Below are 20,137 nucleotides of genomic sequence, written 5' to 3' on the forward strand. Positions count from 1 at the left end.
TAGTTTTTTGTATTTTTTAGTAGAGACGGGGTTTCACCGGGTTAGCCAGGATGGTCTCGATCTCCTGACCTCGTGATCCGCCCGTCTCGGCCTCCCAAAGTGCTGGGATTACAGGCTTGAGCCACCGCGCCCAGCCTACTTGTCAATTTCACAAAAAGGAAGGGGATGCCATTTGTTGGGCTTCTGAACTTGTAGAACAAGGGCCAGGAAGGACCTCTTTAAAGCTTTAAATGAGCACTCAACTAATGGGGAATATGGAGCAGGAAGATGGCACTCCCTTGGGTGCTTCTCACATTCCCCACACCACAGAATGGACTCTGTGTGCCTCACCAGGCCTTGTTTGTGCTGGGCCACAGAGGTCTGGAGGGGAGAAGTTGGAACCTGAAGGAAAGAAGCAAGATCCTTTTCTTTTTGCTTTGGTGGTAGCAATAGGTAGATAATCTAAGCTTGGTACAAAAAGAGCCTGATTAGAACTTTCACTGTGACAAGGCTATCTGTGATTGGGATGAGCAGGTGGGCTTTTGTTACAACCCCTGCTCCACGTTCCTGCACAGACAACTTGTGACTACGTTCCCCTTACCTGCTGTGCAGTCCCAGAAGGATGTCTAGACCTGCCTGGCTCTGTGGGGTGCTCTCCCTCCCATCAGCTGGGGAGGGTGGATCAGGCAGCTCACCTAATATCCTGTAGTCATCCTGGGCCTTCCTGGCTCGGAAAAATGCCTGGATCTTTACAATGGACTTAACCTGTGACGAACACAGATGGGAAAAGGGTTGCTGGCTGTCCTTGCTCTAGTCTCATGGGTAAAGGTTGGGTATGTGGGCAGGGGGAGCAAGGTGACACTCACGTTCTTCTGGAAGTAGTGCAGACGCCTCAGGTATTGCCTCCGAGTTGCCCACATCCGGGCCCAGGCCTGGATCTGGGAGAAGAAACACACTGCCTCAGCTCCAGCTTAGGGCCCACCCTCAGTCCCAGGCCAATTCAGCCAAATCCAGAGATCACAAGGAGGTGACAATACTGCAAGATTGTTCTCAGAGGGTCTTTTGAGAGAAAGAAGCCTGCCAAAACCACTGTAGCTACCTTGATTATGGCATCCAGGTTTGCCTTAAAATACTGCAACCGCTTCAGGTAAATCTTCCGCTGCCTATAACCCCGCCAATGAGCCTGCAAATCAGGAGAGAAAGGGCAGTAACTCAAGTAGGTCTCCTTTGGCCAGAGAGGCTTTTAAGAAAATCCTTGTCCTGGGCTCTCCAGGGAACGGAAGTGGGCAGTTAAATAGAGGGAGAAGGGGAAAGTGGTCCTGTTCTCAAATAACTTCCAATTTCATGGTGAAGACCAAATGGCTGCACATAGCCAACAATGCCCTCTGCCATACTCCCTGGTCCCAGAACAAACACCCACATACCCACACCCACCCACGTCTAACCAATACCTCTTCACAGAAACTCAACTATAAGATACAGTCCTAAAAGATAATAAAGCATACACCTACTCACCAACTTCACCAAAGTATGTCCCATATCAGCCTAAAATACACTCATACACCCATATGCAGACCACCCACACCCTATCACACACTCCACCCTCCCTCATGTGCACAGAAAGTGGGCAGAGAGCAGTCTGGAAATGAATGTGGTTGTGTGGATGGGAAGTGTGTACAGGTACAAAGCCGTGTGCTCACCATCTCTGCCAGGGGCCACCTGGGCAGCAGGTCACTAATGCTCTCATAACTCACATTCTCTTTACAACACAATCCAGCTCCTGACTCTAGCTCTCAGCAAATCTTCCCACCAAGGTCCCCAGTAATTCAGCTGTCAGGCCAATGGCCTCTCCCCTAGCTGATCTGCTGCAAAGGGTCCAACTGACATCTGCACAAATCATGCCTCCTTTGGTCTCTAAAATCTCAAGGCCCTCTTCCATTCTGGTCTCCTTCCTAGGAGCCTTTTCCCTTTCACTCCAAGCTTGTGTGGGATTAATTTTCCTAAAGTACCTCTTCTCCCAGCCTATTTCCAGAAGTTTTCAACCATCTGACCCCACACTCCCTATTTGACTTTCCACTGGTCCCCACCTTCTTAAGGATCCTAGATGCATCAGACTTTTCACTTTCTTCTAAATATGCCTTATGGTTTTCTGTCCCCAAACCTTTTATACCCACCCTTGTTCCCAGCCCTATCTCTACCCACTGAAATCCTTCCCATCTTTTTTTTTTTTTCCTTTGAGACAGGGTCTCAAAGGCTGGAGTGCAGTGGTGCCGTCATGGCTTACTACAGCCTCCACCTCCTAGGCTCAAGTGATCCTCCCACCTCAGCCTCCTAAGTAGCTGGAATCACAGGCATGTGTCACCATGCCTGATTAATTTTTTATGTTTTGTAGAGATGGGGTCTTACTATATGGCTCAGGTCAGTCTTGAACTCCTCGGCTCAAGTGATCCTCCCACCTCGGCCTCCCAAAGTGCTGAGGTTACAGGCATGAACCACCATGCTTGGCCCTTCCTGTCTTTTAGTCCCCATGTCCAGCATCTCCCAGTGCACAGGCCCTGGGAGATACACTACCACTGACATTATCTCAGTTTGGTAAAACTTGGGAGCAACCCCTTTCATTCAGTTGCCCCCAGCCCTTCCTAAAGCCAGTTCTGCCAGCTTTCCCTCAAGGCTTACACGGCCCCTCTTTTGTTAAAGGATGTAAAAGAGGATAGCTTGGTCCATGATGCCAGCTGTCCATGTTGGAGCCTAGAGGTCAGGAAGCCCCATTTCCATGCCTGCCCTCAGGACCCTTTCCTTTCTTCCTCCAGGTACTGCCTGGAAAGTTGCTGTGGGAAAAGGCAGAGTGGTCTGCTCTCTGCCCTTTCCCACTACACAACCTCCACCAGGCTCCTTAAGGCCTCTGAATTGGTCAGAATTCAGGACCCTGGCTGGGGTTCTGGCCAGGGTGGGTCAGAGCTCTTAGGAGATAAAGTCTCAGCACATCCAGGCAGCCTCATTTTGGATTTTCCTTTCCCCTGGCAAGAGGCTCAAGGCTCTGGGCTACCTCTCTCTTTCTCTGTCTCCCAGAACCCAGGCCACAGCCCACACAGCTCTGGTACTAGTGACAAATGTTCCCTCTGACTCCATCTTCTTTCTCACTGTCGGTGTGGTTTTTCATCGCCTTAGTGTGAAATTCCAGACTGGGCTTAGGATGGAGAAATCCCTATGATTCAGATCACTAAATACAGATCACTAAAGTTCTGTATTGAGTTCTGGGACCAATGCCCCGAAAACAAAATCTCATAATGGCTCCCATCAATGGAGCACTTACCACACTAAGTGCTACATGTAATTTTCCTACTGAATCTTCCCAATCAACATATGAGGTGAGCACCATCATTATGAATGAGAAGACTGAGTGCTAGAGAGGGCATAAGGTGCCCAATGTCATATGACTCAGAAGTGGTAGGACCAGGAGGCAAACTCCACCTTCTGACCCCAAAGCCTGAGCTCTCAATTACCCCCCACCACCGTCAGTCTAATCAAGGGCCATTTGCCAGTCCCGGTCTGCACATCTGTCTCCCTTGGAGTCCTCTGGTGTTATCTTTGTGTCCCTCCTATCACAATGTCTAACATCAAGTGTACTCCAATTTCTGTGAGGGTAGACATGTGATTACTCACCCTTAGGCCTCGCACCCATCTCCCACCCTTGCCTAGTGCCAAGTGGCATGCTCTCGGCATTCAAAAAGTTTATGAAAGCATCTTTACATTGCCAGCACCCCCATGAGGCCCTCCAGATCACATCTGCCTGGGAAGGTATCTGCTCAACTGCCATGATTCCTGGCTTGCACAGTGCCTCTGGCTATCTTCCCTACCAGCCTCATGTCTCAGTTACTTACAGGTCAGTCTCAGAGGCCACACTGGACCATCCACGGGTTGGAAGAATAAAAATGGGAAGGGCTGGTTGGAGAGGAAAGGTAGAAGACTATTCTCTTCCTAAAGGATATTTCACCCCTTTTCTGTTTAACCACCACTTCTTTGAGCCCTACTGGTGTCTAAGCCTTGATGTCTTACTAAACAAATACACACACACACACACTTTTAGAGACAGGGTCTCACTCTGCTCTCTCTGTTGCCCAGGCTGGAATGCAGTGGTGCCATTATAGCTCATTTCAGCCTCAAACTCCTGGCCTCATGCAATCCTCCCACCTCAGCTTTCTGACTGGCTGGAATCATAGGTGTTAGCCACTGCACCCAGCTAAATCTTATTTCACTCTTCCCTTGGGGAAGCTAAAAAGCAGCTCTCACTCTCTAGATAGTGATGATGATGACATAAATAGCATGGTAACTTCTACCATGTTCTTACCTACCTCCCAGGCACAATTTATAAACACTTGAGATATTACCCAACTTAATCCTCATAACAACTCTATAAGGTAGGTGCTTTCTTTTTTTTTTTTTTTTTTTGAGACGGAGTCTGGCTCTGTCGCCCAGGCTGGAGTGCAGTGGCCGGATCTCAGCTCACTGCAAGCTCCGCCTCCCGGGTTTACGCCATTCTCCTGCCTCAGCCTCCCGAGTAGCTGGGACTACAGGCGCCCGCCAGGTCGCCCGGCTAGTTTTTTTTTTTTTTGTATTTTAGTAGAGACGGGGTTTCACCATGTTAGCCAGGATGGTCTTGATCTCCTGACCTCGTGATCCGCCCGTCTCGGCCTCCCAAAGTGCTGGGATTACAGGCTTGAGCCACCGCGCCCGGCCGGTAGGTGCTTTCATTAGCCCTATTTTTCAGATGAAAAGACTGAGGGACCAGTGAGGAAACTGAGGGAGAGAGGGTAAGTAACTTGCCAGGGTCACACAGCTAAGAGGTGACAGAGCTGGGATTCAAACGTACGTGGTCTGGCTCCAGAACCTATGCTTTTAACCACTACTATTCAGAGGCCGAAAGATCATTCCCATGTCAGTAAAAAGGAAGCAGGGTGGATACCCTGGAGCCCAGATAAGCGCAGGCCCTGAAGACTGAGAAAGCCAGAGCCTGCCACCTGGATCTGGATGACTGCTGGGAGCCAGGTCCTCAGAAAGTGGGAATGCTCAGCAAATTTCTGTCGAACTAGGAAGCCACGGAGGCGGGCCTGGAGCTGGACGACAAAGCCAGTGTTGGCTTTCCAGAGCTGTTGGCGGTCATAGGCAGCAGTGACCTTGGTGACAGCTGACTGTGGAGGCAGGAGAGAGATGCTGTGGTCTTTCGGGGAGTGGGAGCCTCTTCTCCAGGGCATTCCCATCCAAGATCCCCCACCCTTGCAGGAGCTCTGCCAACCTGGATCTCCTCCCGGGTCAGGTGAGAGGTGTGGAGGCGGCAGCCAGAGGGTTGCTCCCAGGTCCCCTGGAAGGTCTGCAGATGGAAGTAGTAGGCAGTGCCATCGTTCATATCATGTTGAACCCAGAAAGCTGAGTCTGCTAAGCAGAAACCAAGCAAGCAGAAAAGGTTCAGAGCAGACAAGGGGTGGCTGGGGCAGGCAGAGAAGAGGAGGGTCAGGTTGGGGCCATTACCTGGACGCTGTTTCTTTGCCATGGCACCTTCCAGGGCTCGCTGATAGCCGTTGGCACAGTTGGGAACTACCCCTCGAAGGGCCACTGCGGGGTTCCTCAATACCCGCTCAGTCTGGGCTGCCTTGCCCTCTTTGATGGCTTGATTGATGGCGGCCACACCAAGAGCCACTGACAGGGGCATCAGGAGACAGCAGTCAATCCTTCGCCCAAGTCCCTCCCATGGGCCTTAGCCTTCCACTAGGGACAGATTCCGTGAAAGAGGACACAAAATCACCCTTCTGAAGGAGTAGATGGGAACATCCCAGGATGGACAGAGACACATACATGAAAAGCAGCACCATGCAACTGTGCTTGGAGGGAAAGGCAGCAGCAGTCAAGGAAGCACTCCGAGGGAGGCAGCGTGGGTCTAGGCTGAGTTGGGGCTTGATAAAAGGAAAATCAGCTTGAACAGAAGCATAAAGGCCCAGAGCAGTGGCTCATGCCTGTAATCTCAACACTTTGGGAGGCTGAGGCAGGCAGATCACTTGAGCCCAGGAGTTTGAGACTAGCCTGGCCAACATGGCAAACCCCCATCTCTATAAAAAAAATACAAAAATTGGCCAGGTGCTGTGGCTCACACCTGTAATCCCAGCACTTTGGGAGGCCAAGGCAGGCAGATCACCTGAAGTCAGGAGTTCGAGACCAGCCTGGCTAATACAGTGAAACCCCCGTCTCTACTAATAATACAAAAATTAGCCAGCTGTGGTGGTAGGTGCCTATAATCCCAACTACTCAAGAGGCTGAGGCCTAAGAATCGCTTGAACCTGGGAGGTGGAGGTTGCAGTGAGCCAAGATTGCACCACTGCACTCCAGTCTTGGTGACAGAGAGAGACTCTGTCTCAAAAAAAAAAGAAAGAAAAAATATTAGCCAGGTATGGTAGTGCATGCCTGTACTCCCAGCTACTCAGGAGTCTGAGGTGGGAGGATTGCTTCAGAGGTTGCAGTGAATGGAGATCACAGTACACTGCCCTCTAGCCTGGGTGACAGAGTGAGACCCTGTCTCAAAAGAGAAGCATAAAGGCAGGATATGGGCAGAGGACCCTGGGACAGTTTCTTAGGAGAAGAGAGCCTAAGAGGTGGGAATGGCTGATGTAGCATCTGCCTTCCAGTCACTAGTAGACAGACAGATGGACAGAGAGACCACAGCCACTGAGAACTAACACCACCAGCACCACACATCAGCACACCCCTGTCTACTTGCACTGAGTCTGCCTATTTTCCTCAAACTCCTGCCAATTCCTCTTCTCTCACTCCAAGTCTAAACATTTTCTAGCCAGAGCTCATTGACTGTTGGAACCCAAACTCAAGTTACCAGCAGAAATGGGATTTCTGACTACTGCGTGATCTCACACGCCCACATTACAGGGAAAGTGTCCACAGGAAGGCATAGAGGGAGGCAGCGGGTGAACTATGGATTCTCACCTCCTGAGAATTTCCTGCCCTGCTGACTGCCAGGAAATCCATCCTGCAGTCCGAACAGCAGCCCTCCTGCTCTAACTCTGGCCTGCCTCACCACAGAGGTTGAAGGAAGACAGAGATGACCAGGGAGGCCGCCTGACTATCTGGGCTGCTGCTGAGCCCACATCACCATCCCTCCCCTCCCAGGGTCCCCTGCTCAGTCCATTTACTTCTCTGAGCTGTATTAGTGTCCTGGTTGGCTCTGACCACTCCCTGGCGGATCTCCTCAAGCCACAGCACAGCTCCAGGATCCCCTGTCACCTGGTGGATTGAGGGAGAAAAAAATAGATGAGACCCCAAGCTAATCTCTCTAGGTTCCCAGGCCAAGATGCCTAAGGGAACCAAACCGCAGGCAGGCATTGGGAGCCACAGGGACAGTGATCTCCACTCAGCTCCCTGTCCTGTGTGTGGGCACATGTGGCATGTGGTTCCCTGGGATGCAGCCAGGCTCAGAAGGCTCTCTTTTCCTACTGGGCTTTTAAGTCTACTCGGTTTGGCCACAGCACCTCCAGAACCACAGAGGCTCTGCATAGCTCCTCAAACCCTCAGCATCCACCACCTTCTCAACAGCTCAATTCCGTGCTCTTGTGCCTCAGTCATGTCCAGGGATAGCCCACACTGGAGGCTCCACCTACCTGCCCCCACGCCCCACTCCCCTAGGCCTCATTGCACCTTCTCAGGCTGATCCTGACCATAACTTTTACCTTCTCTTTCCTTTTCTTGCTCCACACTCCTCTACCCGACAAGGTAGTGGGAAGATTACATGAGGCCACAGGTTAAGTAATCCCATGCCTGCCACACTGTCAGACTGATAAAGGCTTGAACCCTTCCTTGCCTCACACAACCCCAGATTCTACTCCTTCCCAACTCTCCTCATTAATAATAGACTTTGTAAACTAACATTTTATTGAGTACTGACTATGTGCCAGGCAGTATTCTAAAGCACTTTCTTATGCATTAATACTTGTAAAGCACATAAAATGATGCTTGGCACAGAGTGAGGACTCAATAAATGTTAGCCAGTACTACTGTCATATTATCTCAGTTACACCCCATAACTATGAGATACGCTCATTACTGCCACAAGCTTGTAGGTAATGAAACAGAGGCACAGAGAGGTTAAGTAACACGTACAGGGTCAGGCTGCCAAGACATAGGCTCCAGTAGTCTGGCCCAGAAGCCTGGGCTCTCAACCACTCTCTACTGCAATATACTCAGGGCGTTTCAGGTTCAAAATCCTGCCCCATTTGTCAATTCATTTAATTTTCACCCTCATTCTGGGAGCTGGGTAGGACCAGGTAGGCAGTACTTTACAGGTGAGTAAATAGAGCTCAGAGATATCAAGGGATTTGCTCAAGGTCACATGGTCACTAAGGGTCAGAGTGGGAAATCCAGCCTAGTTCTCTGGCTCCCAGGTCTGTGCTCTTCCCATGAACTGCCCACTGCCCTGGCAATGGAAGCCATCCTTTACCAGATTGGAACACCCCCCGACCCCCACCCAGAAGCCATTGTGTCCATCAGAATAGAGCTCTGCCAGACTGGGTACAGTGCAACCCACAGAGAATGTTCTTCCTGCTCTGATGACCAGCCCTAACTTCACCTGGGCCTTCTGCCTTTTGGCTGCCACAAGGAGGAGATGGTACCGAGGGGCGACAGGGAGGTTGACATCATCGAGGCCAGCTGCAGGAAGCAGTAGGGCAGACAGAGTCTTCTCAGGGCTGCCTTTGTCCAGAGCCTCATTGATGAGGCTGATTGCAAGGACCCCTAAGAAATAGAGATCTAGGTGTGTGGGGGCCCCTAGACTTACGGCTAAGGGACAGGACTGCCTAAGTTGGGCCATCTCCACCCAGCTCCAGACTATACTCACGGTCAGTCTCTTCTTGGGCCTGTGCATTGACCTGGCTCACAGTGGCCTGCAGGTCATTCCAGCTCAGGAAGTCCTCACCCATCCCACGCTCCTGTCGCAATTTCAGCAGGGCATCGAAGTAACTGGCAGCGGGGTGAAGGGCAGAGAGGTGAGTAGCATGTAAATCATCAGCCAGAAGTCAGGGGAAAGAGTTGAACGATTTTCCTCACTTGACCTCCAGGACACCACACTCTTTTAGTTCTCTTCTTGCCTCACAGGCTGTTCTTTCTGAGACACCCCTGCTGGTTCCTCCCTGACATCTAAACATGGAAGCATCCCAGTCTTCAGTCTCCAGACCTTTTCTCTCTCCATACTCACACTGTAGGTGATCTCACCCAATCTCACCCATGACTTTAACACCATATGCTCCTGAAAGCACATCTCCAGCCCATTCATTTATCCCAGCCAGCATCTTGTGATTTCCAAGTGAATGTCTAATAAGCACCTCAAACCCAACAGCTCACATCTGAACTGATTCCCCTGCTTAACCTGCGTGTCCCACCATCTCTCCCATCTTGCCCCAAATCTGGGAGTCATACCTAATTCCATTCTCTCTTATACCCCATGTCTATTATATGACCAAATCCTGTCAGTTTGCTTTCAAAATGTATCCAAAATCTGACTCCTTTTCCCCATCTCCACTACCGCTCAAGGCCAAGCCCCCATCATCTCTTGCCTAGATTACTTCCATAGCTGTCTAACAGGTCTCCCTGCTTTCCCCTTGTACCCCTACAGTCAATTCTCAGCACAGCAGCCAGAAAGATCCTGTTAAGTAGATCAGATTGCTGGGCATGGTGGCTCACACCTGTAATCCCAACACTTTAGGAGGCCAAGATGGGAGGATAGTTTGAGCCCAGGAGTTCAAGACCAGCCTGGGCAACATAGAGAGATCCTATCTCTACAAAAAAATTAAAAAAGTAGCCAGGCATGGTGGCATGTGCCTATAGTCCTAGCTACTTGGGAGGCTGAGTCGGGAGGATCACTTGAGCCAGGAGTTCAAGGATGCAGTGAGCCGTGATTGCATCACTACACTCCAGCCTGGGTGACAGAGCAAGACCCTGAGCTGTGATTGCACCTCTGCACTCTAGCCTGGGTGACAGAGCAAGACCCTATCTCTAAAAATAAAAAAAGAAACGAAATAGGTCAGATCAACTCCCTCCTGGCTTAAAACCTCCCATGGCTTCCTTCCTCACTCAGAGTAAAAACCAGAGTCCTACATGGTCAGGCCTCGGCTACTTGGTCTTCATCTCCCACTCCTCTTTCTTCCTCACTTCACTCCACTACACTGGCTTCCTGGTGTTCTTTGAACACACCATGCACATTGCTTTCTCAAGGCCTCTGCCCCAGATAGACTCATGGCAATCATTTATGCCCTTTAGGTCTCTTTCAAAATGACCTCCTCAGCAAAGAGGTTTTGCATAACTACATTATGTAAAACAGAAAAACCGTCCCTACTATGTCTCTACCCGTTACCCACTTTGCCCTATTTTATTTTATTTTTCTCTATGCCTCTTCTTCTTTTCTTTTCCTTCTTTCTTTTTTTTTTTTTTTTTGAGACAGAGAGTCGCTCCTGTTGCCCAGGCTGGAGTGCAATGGTGCAATCTCGGCTCAACACAACCTCTGCCTCCCGGGTTCAAGTGATTCTCCTACCTCAGCTTCCAGAGTAGCTAGGATTACAGGCATGTGCTACCACGCCCAGCTAATTTTGTATTTTTAATAGAGATGGGGTTTCTCCATGTTGGTCAGGCTGGTCTCAAACTCCCGACCTCAGGTGATCCTCCTGTCTCAGCCTCCCAAAGTGCTGGGATTACAGGCATGAGTCTCTGCTCCCGGCCACCTCATCTTCTTTTCTAATCATTTGTCTCCCTCTACTAGCATGTAAGTTAGACAAGAGGAGAAAGTGTTTTGTTCACTGGTGTTTCCCCAGCACCTAGAGTAATATCTGGCACATGGGTCAGTACTCAAACATCTGCTAGGAAAGAATGAATCAATGAAGAAAAGAGGAATGACTGTGACCCCATCCACTCCCAGGAAGAAACACAGGCGAAGGAACTGTGAACAGACCCAGAGGGTGGGCCTGGGCCCAAGAATGGGATATCATGCACAAGGCAAGTCTCCAACAGAAGACTGCTGAGTCTTGGCTGCATTCCCCCATCCCTCACTCCCAACGTGTGGCTAAGCCTTTCTCACCGCTGGCCATTTTCTCCTTCCACCTCTGCCAGGCCTGTGGCAGGGTTCACCAGGCTGCTCCAGAAGCCACTGGCATCCTGGGCCTCCAGGGCCCGGTTAATCAGGACCACAGCTGAGAGCATCTCCACAGCCACGAAGAGCTCCTCCTGGCCAAGTTCCTACAATGGGTGGGAGGGCCAATTCCTAAGTGGGCAGGTGAAAGGTCTAAAGGCCTATTCACCATCCTGCCCCTAAGGTTCTCAAATATCCCAGAGTCTCTATCCCAAAACCCCAGTGGCCTGATTCATTCACTAATAATCATCATACGAAATGCTTGAGAATACTTACTATGTGCTCAATTATAAGTACTTCACATACATTATCATTTAATTTTCATAATAAGCCGACAATAGAACCATAGTACCATTAATATCCCCATTTCACAGATGAGCCCACAACCAATAATGTAAGTCAAAATGAGCTGCCTGATTTCAAAGCCCACACTTAACAAGCAAGCTCTACCAGCTCCCATTGGTCCCTACTGCACATCAAGAACTGTATTAGCCGGGTGCAGTGGTTCACGTCTGTAATCCTAGCACTTTGGAGGCCAAGGTGGGCAGATTGCTTGAGCTCAGGAATTTGAGACCAGCCTGGCCTACATGGCAAAATCTTGTCTCTACTAAAAATACAAAAATTAGCTGAGCATGGTGGTGCGTACCTGTTGTCCCAGCTACTCAGGAGACTGAGGCAGGAGGATCACTTAAACCCAGGAGGTGGAGGTTGCAATGAGCCGAGATCACTCCAGTGCACTCTAGCCTGGGTGACAGAGTCAGACCCTGTCTTAAAATAAAATTTAAAAAAATTGAACTGTACTAGGCTCTGGGTATACAGAGATGAAAATGGAGTGTTCGCCTCCACACTGCACTGCACCACACACCCAAAAAGCCCTGACCCCATTTCCCTGCCCTGCCTTCTTCTCCTTTTCAAACATCTGCTTATGCTGTGCCCTCTGTCTAGAGCACCCTTCCTATTTTCTCCTCTTTTTCTTTTGCGATAGAGTCTCGCTCTGTGGCCCAGGTTGGAGTGCAGTGACGCAATCTTGGCTCTCCCGGGTTCAAGAGATCTCTGAGCCTCAGCCTCTGGAGTAGCTGGGATTACAGGCATGTGCCATCACCACACCTGGCTAATTTTTGTATTTTTAGTAGAGACGGGGTTTCACCATGTTGGCCAGGCTGGTCTTGAACTCCTGGTCTCAAGTGATCTGCCTGCCTGGACCTCCCAAAGTGCCGGTATTATAGGCGTGAACCCCCATGTCCAGCCCCCTTCCTATCTTCTCCTAACAGAATGTTGTGAACATCAACAACAATAATATTAATAGCTAAAGCTTACTTTCCAGGTTCTTCTCTAAGCAATATGTTACCTCATTTAATCCTATAGCCTGAGGTAAACATATTATTGTTCACATTTTATATTCAAAGAAATTGAGCAGCAGAGAAAGTAATTAACTTGCCCAATGTCACATAGCTAAGAACTAGCAGAGCCAGATTTGAACTCATGCAGCCCAGCTCAAAAGTCCACAACTTTAGTCACAATGCTTTACTTCTTAGTACTTATTTTATGCTTCCTTGTACATAGTCATTCCTATGTTGAACTATGCCTTTCCTGAGGGCTGTGCCTGTATCCAAGTCATGCTGGGAGTAGACGCTCTACAAACACCTGCTGTGGGTGTAGTTCTCTATTGATTCTCTTCCAGGAAGCTTTTCCAGCTCTGCTTCCTCCATTTCCTTGGTCTGAAGACTTCTTCCACCTATGTCATCTGCTCTTCCCTCCCTGTGTCTCTCTTTGGACCCTCAAGTGTATTCTAACTCCTCCGACAGACTGAAAGTCCCTAAGTGAGGGCCCTGTCGCTTCACTATCAGAGAAGAGGTATGGACTGGGACGAGGTGGGACAGCGAAGTGGTTCAAAGCATGGGGCCCTGCATCCACTCCCAGCACTGGCACTCACAGCTGTGTTGGGCAAGTGACTTAACCTCTGCATCTCAGTTTCCCCATCTCTAAAACAGAATGCCTCCCTCATAGGGTCTTTTTAAGGATTAAGTGAGTATGTAAAGCAGTGTTTGCTCAAGGTAATGGCTATTAAAATATGCTCAGTAAGGCAGGGATGATAGCTCTTTCCCCATCCTAATCTCGTGCCAGCATCTCATATTGCACTCACAAGAGGGTGGCCTGGGCTGCCTGTCCTGATCCCTCCAGCTACTTGGGGGCCGCAGAGCTAGACCCACATTTCTGGGGCTTACCCCCTGCTGCTGCCGCTGGAGCACTGCCAGCTCCTGCTGGTACATAGCTGACGCAACAGGGTACACTGGAGGCAGCTGGGCCTCAGGGCACATCAGCTCCTTCACAGTGTCAGCCACCACTCCCCTCCGGATGGCTTTGTTGATCCGCTGCACAGCATGGAGCACTGTAAGGGAGGAGAGCAACAGGTTGTACAGGCTGGGTATTCAGTGGCATCTCCACTCTCCTGACCAACTAGGCTCTGCCGGGGGATCTTGGTGGGGAAATTGCTTTGTAACTGCTCTCAAAAACCTGTGAGGTTTTCTGCTAGGTTTAAAATGCCTTTCTAAATGTTCAGGAAGAAAAGGGGCTGGGTCCCTTTAAGAAGAGGCTCTGTAAGAAGCAATTTGTCAGGCCTTGAAATTGAGTAGCTCAGCATGTAACACAGAGTGGCTGTCATGGCAGAGGGTGAGTTCCTAAGGTGGTAAGCACAAGATTGACAGGTGGCTATGGAGCGTAACTAAGATGAGGTTAGTCAGGGGGCTCTAGGGACCAAGGCTTGATGATAGCACAGAGAAATAAGGAACCAGTTCCAAGGTGGAGCCGTTTGCTGCAAAGGGCAGCAGTAAGCTTAAAAGGGGCTGTGGTGCCTCAACATAGTCTGAGTTTACAAACTCCGTGGCTAATAAAATGCCAAGCAGATAGGGGCACTGGCATCAAAGAGAGCACAATCCACTGGGAAGAGCTAAGGATACCAAAGTACCTACAGTGCACTGCTGTCAATGTCATGTTAGAAGTCCACCTCCCCCCACCCCCACACAATGCTATGGCAGAGCAGGGGAGGAGGGATTCTGGCTGGGAGAGCAGGAAGACTTCACAGAGGAGGAAGCCTTAGAGACAGCTCTGGAGAATGTTTTCACCTGCTTATCAACAGCTGAGAATGCGGGAGAAATGTAACCCAAAGGACCAGAGGCCGGTGATGGGAAAGGTTGGAGGGCAATCTAGGGAGAATAGACAGTTTGCTAGGCTGAACTGGGTGGAATGTGAACAGAAGAGCTGGCGAAGAACTCTGGAAAGGTCTTATCTGCCAGGACAAACAGACAGGACTAAAGTGTGGGCTAAATAATGCAAGAACCCATGAAGGTCTGAAGATGTTCAACAAGGGAGATAAGATCAGATCTGTGCTTCAGAGATTACTCTGGCAGCGGCAATCAGCAATCGGGAATGAACTGAGCAGATTAGGAAAGCAGCCAGTCAGGAATGGCCTGGGGGCTACTGAAACCTAGTGAATGTTGGAAAGCTGTTAGACGAAGGTAAATGGTTACTGAGCAACCTCTAAACCTAACAGCAAGTCCAGACTAAGGCAAGCAACTGTAATAGGTCTAGTGTCCACAGGCTACTGCATTTTGCCTCAGCACTGTTTCTCTTCATACTTGCAGTGCAGATAGATCTCTTGGAGGAAGCCAATTACAAACTCGCATTCTTGTAATAAATAATTATATTTGTGGCCGGGCCCAGTGACTCATGCCTGTAATTCCAGCACTTTGGGAGGCCAAGGTAGGCAGATCAGTTGAGGCCATGAGTTTGAGACCCACCTGGCCAACACAAAGAACCCCACCTCTACTAAAAATACAAAAATTAGCCTGCCGTGGTGGCAGATGCCTGTCAATCCAGCTACTCAGGAAGCTGAGGCAAGAGAATCATTTGAACCCAGGAGGTGGAGGTTGCAGTGAGCTGAGATTGTGCCACACTACACTCCAGTCTGGGCAGTAGAGTGAGCCTCTGTCTCAAACAAAAGCAAAAACAAACAAAAAAGAATTATAATTTGTATATAATGTTTTTAAGGGAAACAGAGTTAGAAGATGAGCTTCTTGCTCATATTCTGGAAAATTACTACATTTCAGAATCCAAAGGAATTCAAGCAGGTTGAAACTCAAAATTATAGGTAAACTACCTGGAAGAAAACTGCCTGCCCCAGGAGACCAACCCAGTGCAGTATTGGCATGTCATTATCTCTAAGTTCTTAATGAACTTATCTGTAGTGTCCCCCCAGGCAGCAGGAATACAGCAGATTATGTGAGGGGAGAAGTCCCTAGCCAGGCTGGAAGCAGCAGCAGTGTGCACTGCCTAACACAGAAGCCATCAAAGAGGTGGGATACTCTTCTAAGAGCCAGAGATATGCACAGAGCAGCCCTCAGACCTGGAGATGACTTACTGGCTTGTTCCTGGTCACCCTTTGTGTTGGCTGCAGCCACACCAGCCTGGACTTCCTCCTTTTCCAGAAGCTCCACCAGGCCCAGCTCCTAAGAGAGGGAAGAGATACAGTAGAATGGAGCCCTTCTGGGGCCAAGACCATGCTTTACAAGCTGCCAGCATGAGCTCCCAGGTCTACCCAGCCACCTAACCTCAATCCTACCTCTCCCCTTTAGGCTGGCTCACTCATCCTTACTAACCTTTTTTTTTTGAGACGGAGTCTTGCTCTGTCGCCCAGGCTGGAGTGCAGTGGCACAATCTCAAATCACTGCAACCTCCGCCTCCTGGGTTCAAGTGATTCTCTGCCTCAGCCTCCCGAGTAGCGGGGATTACAGGCACCCACCACTACACAGGCTAATTTTTGTATTTTCAGTAGAGACAGGTTTACCATATTGGCCAGGCTGGTCTCAAAGACTTGACCTCAAGTGATCCACCTGCGTCAGCCTCCCAAAGTGCTGGGATTACAGGCGTGAGCCATGGTGCCCAGCCCTATTAACTCATCTTTAACCTTTCTTGCTCAGCAAGCATGTAAAATAACAACATAGACAACACAAATAGTGTCGGCGGAAAAGTCAACTGCGTTAAAAACAAGATTGCTAAGTGGAGGCACCAGTTCAGCAGTGGGGGAGCACATTACTGCCTATGGGACTGTCCTTGGGTTCCTCCTGGTCTGGGGGACTCTCAGGGACAGAAGCTGATCAGTCTGGTCTACTAGGCCTTGGGGTGATTTAACCATTTAAACATGCAGTCAGCACTTACAGAATACAAAGGACCAACAGTGGTGATCCCTGAGTAAGAGGCCCTCTCCCATTCTACAGTCACATAGAGGGGGTGGTAGGTAATAGACAGAAGCTAACCTGTGCCTTCTGCTCTCTGTCTGAGCTCAATTGCTCCAGGTACCAGACAGCAAAGTCTCTCCTCACCCCTCGCAGGGCCAGGGCAGGGTCTTGAAGGGCCTTGAGCAAGGCTTCAGGGCTCTGTCTTTCCAGGGCGTCATCAACAACTTCTAGAGCCCCATGCACTGAAAAAAAAGAGACTCCATAACAGACAGTGTGAGAAAGCCACCTCTCATAATCCCCTAGTCCAGCCCCAGGAATCTGCCCTCTTCTTGCCTGCCTGGAGTTACCCCCACCCTTTCCCCCTTGGTTCCTGGGCCCATTTGGTTCAGCCCAAATTCTTCAGCTTGGTCTTCACAGCCTTCTCACTTCACCACCCCAAACCCCAGGGATATCCTCACCCAAACAGGCAAATGCCTACCCATCCTGAGCCTTCACACAGCTCCTACCCAGATCCCCCTTCCTCATGTATTATCCACACTGCTCCTCTCGAAGGACCCCCAGTTCAGCTTCCCCCCAGCATCAAGAGCTGCTCCTCTCTGTGGTTCTCCAGTCAGAAAGAAACTTCCCGGACACGGACTACTTCTCTAGACACCGATGGCCAGAAAGCAGTGCACATGCTCCTTGGACTCTGATCTTTCCCAGAGGCAAGAGTTGGCCCAAGTAAGACCACAGGGCTTTCTGGCTTGAGAAAAGCTATCCCCCAACCTCCCAGTGCAGGGGCTTACCCTGAGGGCACCCCCAAACCACTCCTGCCTGATCTCTCTTACCGTTGACATGGTTGATATTGCCCTGGATTTCAGCCTGAGTTAGGTAGTGGTCATAGATGTCCTGGCTTTCTCTTTCATCCTGTAAAAACTCCATTGAGAGGGAATCTGCGAAACCAATTCAATCTTCTTGTCCTGCTCTTCCCTCCCTGGCTACACTTATTTCTTCTTCTGGGGACCTTCCCAAGGCCAAAGGTCAGTCTGCTCAGAATTCAGAAAATTGTGGGGTCTAAACACCTGGCACTGACACATTTAAGCCAAACCAACCTTTGGAACCTCCAGTCCAATCTCATTCTGTTCTACATTCCAGTGCCCTTCTCAGGCTTCCCTGAAGATCATCCCCCAAGAACCTCTTCTCCAGTCTTTTCTGAATTCTCATCATTCTTCCAAGTTCCTTTCCTAGTTCTCTAAAATCACTGACAAGTTATGGTTTCTCTAAGAAGCAATTTTGGATCCTAGAGACATGACAGACAGGAGTCCTGGTTTCACTCAAGACTTTCCAGCCACTCAACTTTTCGGTCCCTGCAACCCAAGACTACTCCTTACATGGTTCCTGGCATTGGCTGCCTTCTCCATCTTGGCCTGGGCCAGCATCTCCTGGTAGATGGCTGCCAGAGGCTCTCGGAGATTCTCCAGAAGAGCACTGGGATTCTGCAAGGCAGCCAGGGTGTCCTCCACCACCCCTCGCTCCACTGCTTCATTGATGGCAAGAACAGCTGCATGGACTGGGAGGGGGCATGGAAACAAGGTCAGGAGGCCAGAGCGAACCCCAGACTGGAGCGCAACCGGTAGCAGGCCACTCTAACATCATCCTTTTTCCCACCCTCAGGGGCCAGGCAAACCAGGTAGCCTTATGACCCTATCTGTGGATGAGAGCTGGCCAGAATCCATCCAATGGCTATGAGGCTTGGAGCCCTCCCATACCCACTGACTCTACTCCTGGCAGGGCAGAGCCTAGTCCTTACCTGCAGCCTCATCCACCGATAGCTCATTGGCCAGGATGCCCCCGATCTTGCTGAAGGCAGGCAGCTGGAGGCCATATTTGGCCAGTTCGGATGCCATGTTGCTGAGTTCCTCAGCTGCAATGATGCCACAGGTGCCCTTCATCAGGTCCAGAACCCCCAAGACCCTGACCAGGATGCGGTGGTAGGGGAAGGAGCTGGGCTTACCTGTGAATTTCACTTTCCCATATAGATCATGTATCTGAGGGGCCAATCCCAGCCGGAAGAGGAATAGACTAGGAAAAAATGGAAGGCATTGGAAGGCACTGGGGCCTATTCATTTTGACACTCTGCCCACGATGGGTTTGAAGGAGATACTATGGGGACCTAGAGATGAAGACCACTCAGCACCTGCCCTCAAGTCATCCCCAACCCACATAAAGAAATATGACCATAAATCAGCCCAAGGAAAGTGCTGCAGAAGGTAAATAAGATGGTGTTGGGGGTCTGAGGGGATTAGGAAGGCTTCACAGATAAGGCCACATTGCAGTAGCAGGTCACTCAACGGAGACAGAGGACAGGAAGGGTACAGCAAGCAGATACCTGCTGAGCTAAGGCACAGGGGCACAAAGGGACATGGGAAATGAAGTCAGAAAGAGAAACACAAGGAACCGGTCAGTCACTTGCTGTGATTTAGCCAACTGGTTGCTGATGGCTGGCTGTAAGCAGGATCAAAGAGCCTACACCATCCACACTAAGTGGCTTGCCTGTGTTGCTCTCAATAGGTCCTGTTCTGATTCCTTTATGCCCAGTTACACACTGAAGGCCCTACCCTGCTACCTTCCTGCCTCTGGTACCCTGCTTGCCCTTCCGCTTCACCCACACAGGCCATACATAAATGTGCCATAGACATGCACACAAATCTAAACACAACTCTGAAAATCTGAAAGCTCACTCTCCTGAGCAGGACTCCCTGTGCTCTACCCTTCATCCTTCTCGCTGAGTTTGTTGCTGCTGATTGTTGGTTGCATCCACCTAGAGGAACCTGGATGATAAAATTTGAGGTTTCTCACCTGAGAGCATGGATGCAGTAGACTACTCGGGGCATGTTCTTTTTGTCATAGATGTCCGTGGTCTCTGGGAAGAAGGTCTAGAAGAGAAACCAGTCAGTTACTGCCATTGGGAACCTTTAAGCAGCACCAAATATGGAGGGGGGGGGGTGCCGAGGCATGGGTCTTCCTCTCCAACCTGAGGTGTGCGCTCCCTTGTTACCTGGGGTATCTAGGTCAGTCTCCCCCAACCATTTCAAGTCAGCCTGGTATAAAAGAAAGGCACTGGAGATGCATACTAAGCCAAGGCTCAGTCACAGACACATAGTCCTAGGGTGCCCTGGATTAACCAAACACCAGATAAGGCTATCAAGGCTACAGGATATAAGCCATACCCTCCAAAAATAACAACAACAACAACAACAACAACAACAACAAAAAAACAAGCCCCCAGCTGTCTTCCAGATGTCTACAGTGAGCCTGCATGCCTCACCTTAGACCCTTGCCAAAGAGGTGGTATGCTGGAGAGCTGGCCTACTCCCATGGAGGGCCCCATGAGGCATATATTGCCAAGGACCACAAAAGTGTCAGGCTGTTATCCCTGTCTCCAAGCCAGCGGCTTCTGATCAATGAGAGACCTTCTAAGAACCGAGTGGCACCAGGTATGGCTTCTCAATGCCACCTGACAACTGTAATGAGGCCTAACTTCAATATATCTTGGTTACATTTAGATTCACAATAAAAGACCAAATTTAGAGACCTAGAGTATTCCAGTCCCACTGAAGACACATGACATCTATTGCTTCTGCCGCCCATCAAAGTGTCTTTCTTTACTGCTGTTTCCTGTATTATAGTTCCTTTCTACAGTGAAGAAATACAAAGCAGAAAGAAACCATACATTGTAGAATACTATCATGCCTTCATTTGTATAGCTCTTCAC

General features: G+C 49.8%; 1 protein-coding gene across 3 annotated transcripts in view; it reads right to left on the reverse strand.

Annotated features, from left to right (window-relative positions):
• IQGAP3 (IQ motif containing GTPase activating protein 3) overlaps positions 1 to 20,137 on the reverse strand; it is a 45,294-nt gene that overhangs the window by 17,859 nt on the left and 7,298 nt on the right. For 2 of the 3 annotated variants that reach the window (XM_017852584.1, XM_017852586.1), the window contains exons 5-22: positions 19,222 to 19,298; positions 18,377 to 18,444; positions 18,173 to 18,286; positions 17,754 to 17,932; positions 17,211 to 17,289; positions 16,462 to 16,625; positions 15,567 to 15,654; positions 13,375 to 13,538; positions 11,099 to 11,256; positions 8,870 to 8,991; positions 8,603 to 8,766; positions 7,173 to 7,263; positions 5,506 to 5,673; positions 5,273 to 5,412; positions 4,998 to 5,168; positions 1,079 to 1,162; positions 846 to 917; positions 675 to 744 (exon numbers count right to left, since the gene is read on the reverse strand). In XM_017852584.1, coding sequence (XP_017708073.1) covers positions 675 to 744; positions 846 to 917; positions 1,079 to 1,162; positions 4,998 to 5,168; positions 5,273 to 5,412; positions 5,506 to 5,673; positions 7,173 to 7,263; positions 8,603 to 8,766; positions 8,870 to 8,991; positions 11,099 to 11,256; positions 13,375 to 13,538; positions 15,567 to 15,654; positions 16,462 to 16,625; positions 17,211 to 17,289; positions 17,754 to 17,932; positions 18,173 to 18,286; positions 18,377 to 18,444; positions 19,222 to 19,298 — 2,173 coding nt within the window. The remainder of the gene's footprint in view (positions 1 to 674; positions 745 to 845; positions 918 to 1,078; positions 1,163 to 4,997; positions 5,169 to 5,272; positions 5,413 to 5,505; positions 5,674 to 7,172; positions 7,264 to 8,602; positions 8,767 to 8,869; positions 8,992 to 11,098; positions 11,257 to 13,374; positions 13,539 to 15,566; positions 15,655 to 16,461; positions 16,626 to 17,210; positions 17,290 to 17,753; positions 17,933 to 18,172; positions 18,287 to 18,376; positions 18,445 to 19,221; positions 19,299 to 20,137) is intronic. The other variant, XM_017852585.1, reaches the window with a different exon arrangement.

This window comes from Rhinopithecus bieti, unplaced genomic scaffold (genome assembly GCF_001698545.2).
Source record: "Rhinopithecus bieti isolate Rb0 unplaced genomic scaffold, ASM169854v2 scaffold_33937, whole genome shotgun sequence".
Taxonomy (NCBI): domain Eukaryota; kingdom Metazoa; phylum Chordata; class Mammalia; order Primates; family Cercopithecidae; genus Rhinopithecus; species Rhinopithecus bieti.